Here is a 2,214-nt window from a genome sequence, read left to right as displayed (position 1 = left end):
GGCGTCGTAGTTGGAGTTGCTGCTGGTGGTACTGGTGGCGGTGGTGGCGGCGGTGGTGGTAGTGGTCGTCGTCGTTGTCGTGACGGTGGTGGGCGGTGGGTGTCCGTGTCACCCACACACCTCTATAGTGGCGCGCCGTTGATGGTGGTGGACTTCAGCCGGCGAGTGTGACCGGTAAGGGGTCGCTTCTGTCACTTAACGCTCTGTACGTACGAAGTTATCGTCGCACCCTTGCAGTCTCGTCGAGCACGAAAGGGACAATCGCGAAAAGACAATCGCGAAGATCGACAGTCGTCTTCCGAGCAACTGTCTTTAGAAACTCTCGTATATAGTCGTCCGCGAATCGTCCGCGTGAAATAAAACAGCGAGATTCTTCTGATATCGGGTTTCGCTTTCACGTGGACGTGAATCCTCCACTCTCCGTGGGGAGAAAAGGCGCGAACGGGACCAGCGCGCAGGTACAACGGTAACGGTTCCGTTGAACGGTGTGCTGGTGTAGTGATAGTGACAGTGGTGGTGCGGTGTGTGAGCGAACGACTCCCCTCCGTGAACGAACGAACGAACAAACTGACACGTGGCGGGGAAGGAGGAGGAGGAGGAAGAGAAGGACAGAAACGCGGTGTCGCACCTGGACCAGGAGAGGAATTCGTGGCACGCGACACGAAGAAGCGCGCGAGCGGAACGGCGGTAGTGATATATTAGTGATCGTAGTAGTAGTGTAACAGGGTAGTAGAGCAGACCAGGTGGTAGCGGTGCCGGTATAGTGTATATGACTCGGAACACCCGGGGTAGGAACCATTAGGGGAAGGGGGCGGAGCGGAACAAGTCCCCGATAGAGAACGGAACGTAACGTAACCGAGGCGGCAGCGGCGGCGGTGCGGGACCGAGCGCGGTGAAATCGAAACCCCCTTCACGCCACTTCGTCCTCTGTATTCTGGGTCCGCCTGGTGGCTCTCGCGCTCTCTTTCTCATTCTCTCTCTCTCTCTCTCTCTCTCTCTCTCTCTTTTTTTTTCTCACTCTCACTCTCACTCTCGTTCTCTCCTTGTCTCTCTTCCACCGGGAAGAGCCGGTGCTGGGTGCGCTCGCACTCGGGCGCGCGAGCGCAGAGAGCGTGCGCTCTCACTCGCTCCGCACTCGCGCGGTGTCATGGGCGCACGGTGGTCGTTGCGCTACCACCGGGTGCTCCCTATGCCGATCCGGCGTGACGGTGGAGCCTCAGCATCAGCGTCCTCCTCGTCGTCGTCGTCATCGTCGTCCACTTACACGCTCTATTCGCGAGGTAGTTGCCGAGATGATCGTATACATCGTCGCTTCGCGGTCGTGCGGTAATTAGTGATCTGAGAGATCACCTGAGGTCAGTGATCGGTCGAGAATAACAACCCTTTGGAACGACGATTATACTCGAAGAAGAGAACAAAGAGTATCGAGTGCTCCTTGCGAGAAAAAAAAAAGAAAAACTTATAAACGCGCGCGCTCTGTGTGGTGTTACGGTACGGTGTGTCGTGGTCGGCGGCGTACGACAGCGAAGGAGCGAGTGGCAGTGCGCCCACTACCGAACTAGATGTGCGTAAATGGAAGGTATAGGGGACATAGGCGATCATCAATCGCATAGCGAGCAATTACTGGACTCGGTCGATTCCCCGGCGGCGGTGTCTACGCATGGCCGGGGCGGTGGGGGCGGCTCGAATGGGAACTGTGGCGGAGGAGGCGGAGGCGCCGGAGGAGGAGGAGGGGGAGGAGGGGGAAGTGGTGGCGGTAGGGGTATCGTGGTCGGTGGGGGTAGACATCATAACCACCACCACCACCATCATCATCACCATCACAGCCACCACCACCATCACCATCATCAACAGCATCAGCACGAGGTCGTCGTGCATGAAACGGGGGGTGGTAGGAGCGGCGGAGGTGGCGGTGGTAATGGTAACGGGGGTGGTGGTGGTGGCGGCGGCAACGGTGGTGGTGGTAACGGAGGAGGTAGCGTCGAGGGTATGTCTTCGTCGGCCTCTCAAAGCCCCGACATCGCGTGCGCGAGCCTACCGCTGGAACTACTCGCGGCTGGCGCGCTCGGCGTCAAGGAGGAGCGAGACCTCGCCGCCGCGGAGGATCTGTCGTCGTCCCAGGATCCGCCGAGCGTCGGCGGTGGTGGTGGCGGTGATAGTGGTGGCGGCGGCGGTGGCGGCGGTGGCACCAAAGGACGCTTCAGTGGTGGCGGC

At 59.6% G+C, this 2,214-nt stretch overlaps 1 protein-coding gene across 1 annotated transcript in view; it reads left to right on the top strand.

Moving 5' to 3' along the window:
- The first annotated feature begins 1,572 nt into the window (after positions 1-1,572).
- Positions 1,573-2,214, top strand: part of LOC108691840 (putative glycine-rich cell wall structural protein 1) — an 828-nt gene continuing 186 nt past the window's right edge. The window contains exon 1 of the mRNA XM_018199770.1: positions 1,573-2,212. Within this exon, the coding sequence (XP_018055259.1) occupies positions 1,573-2,212 (640 nt within the window). The remainder of the gene's footprint in view (positions 2,213-2,214) is intronic.

This window comes from Atta colombica, unplaced genomic scaffold, assembly GCF_001594045.1.
Source record: "Atta colombica isolate Treedump-2 unplaced genomic scaffold, Acol1.0 scaffold53, whole genome shotgun sequence".
Classification (NCBI taxonomy): Eukaryota; Metazoa; Arthropoda; class Insecta; order Hymenoptera; family Formicidae; genus Atta; species Atta colombica.
This window is presented reverse-complemented; position numbering and strand designations above follow the sequence as displayed.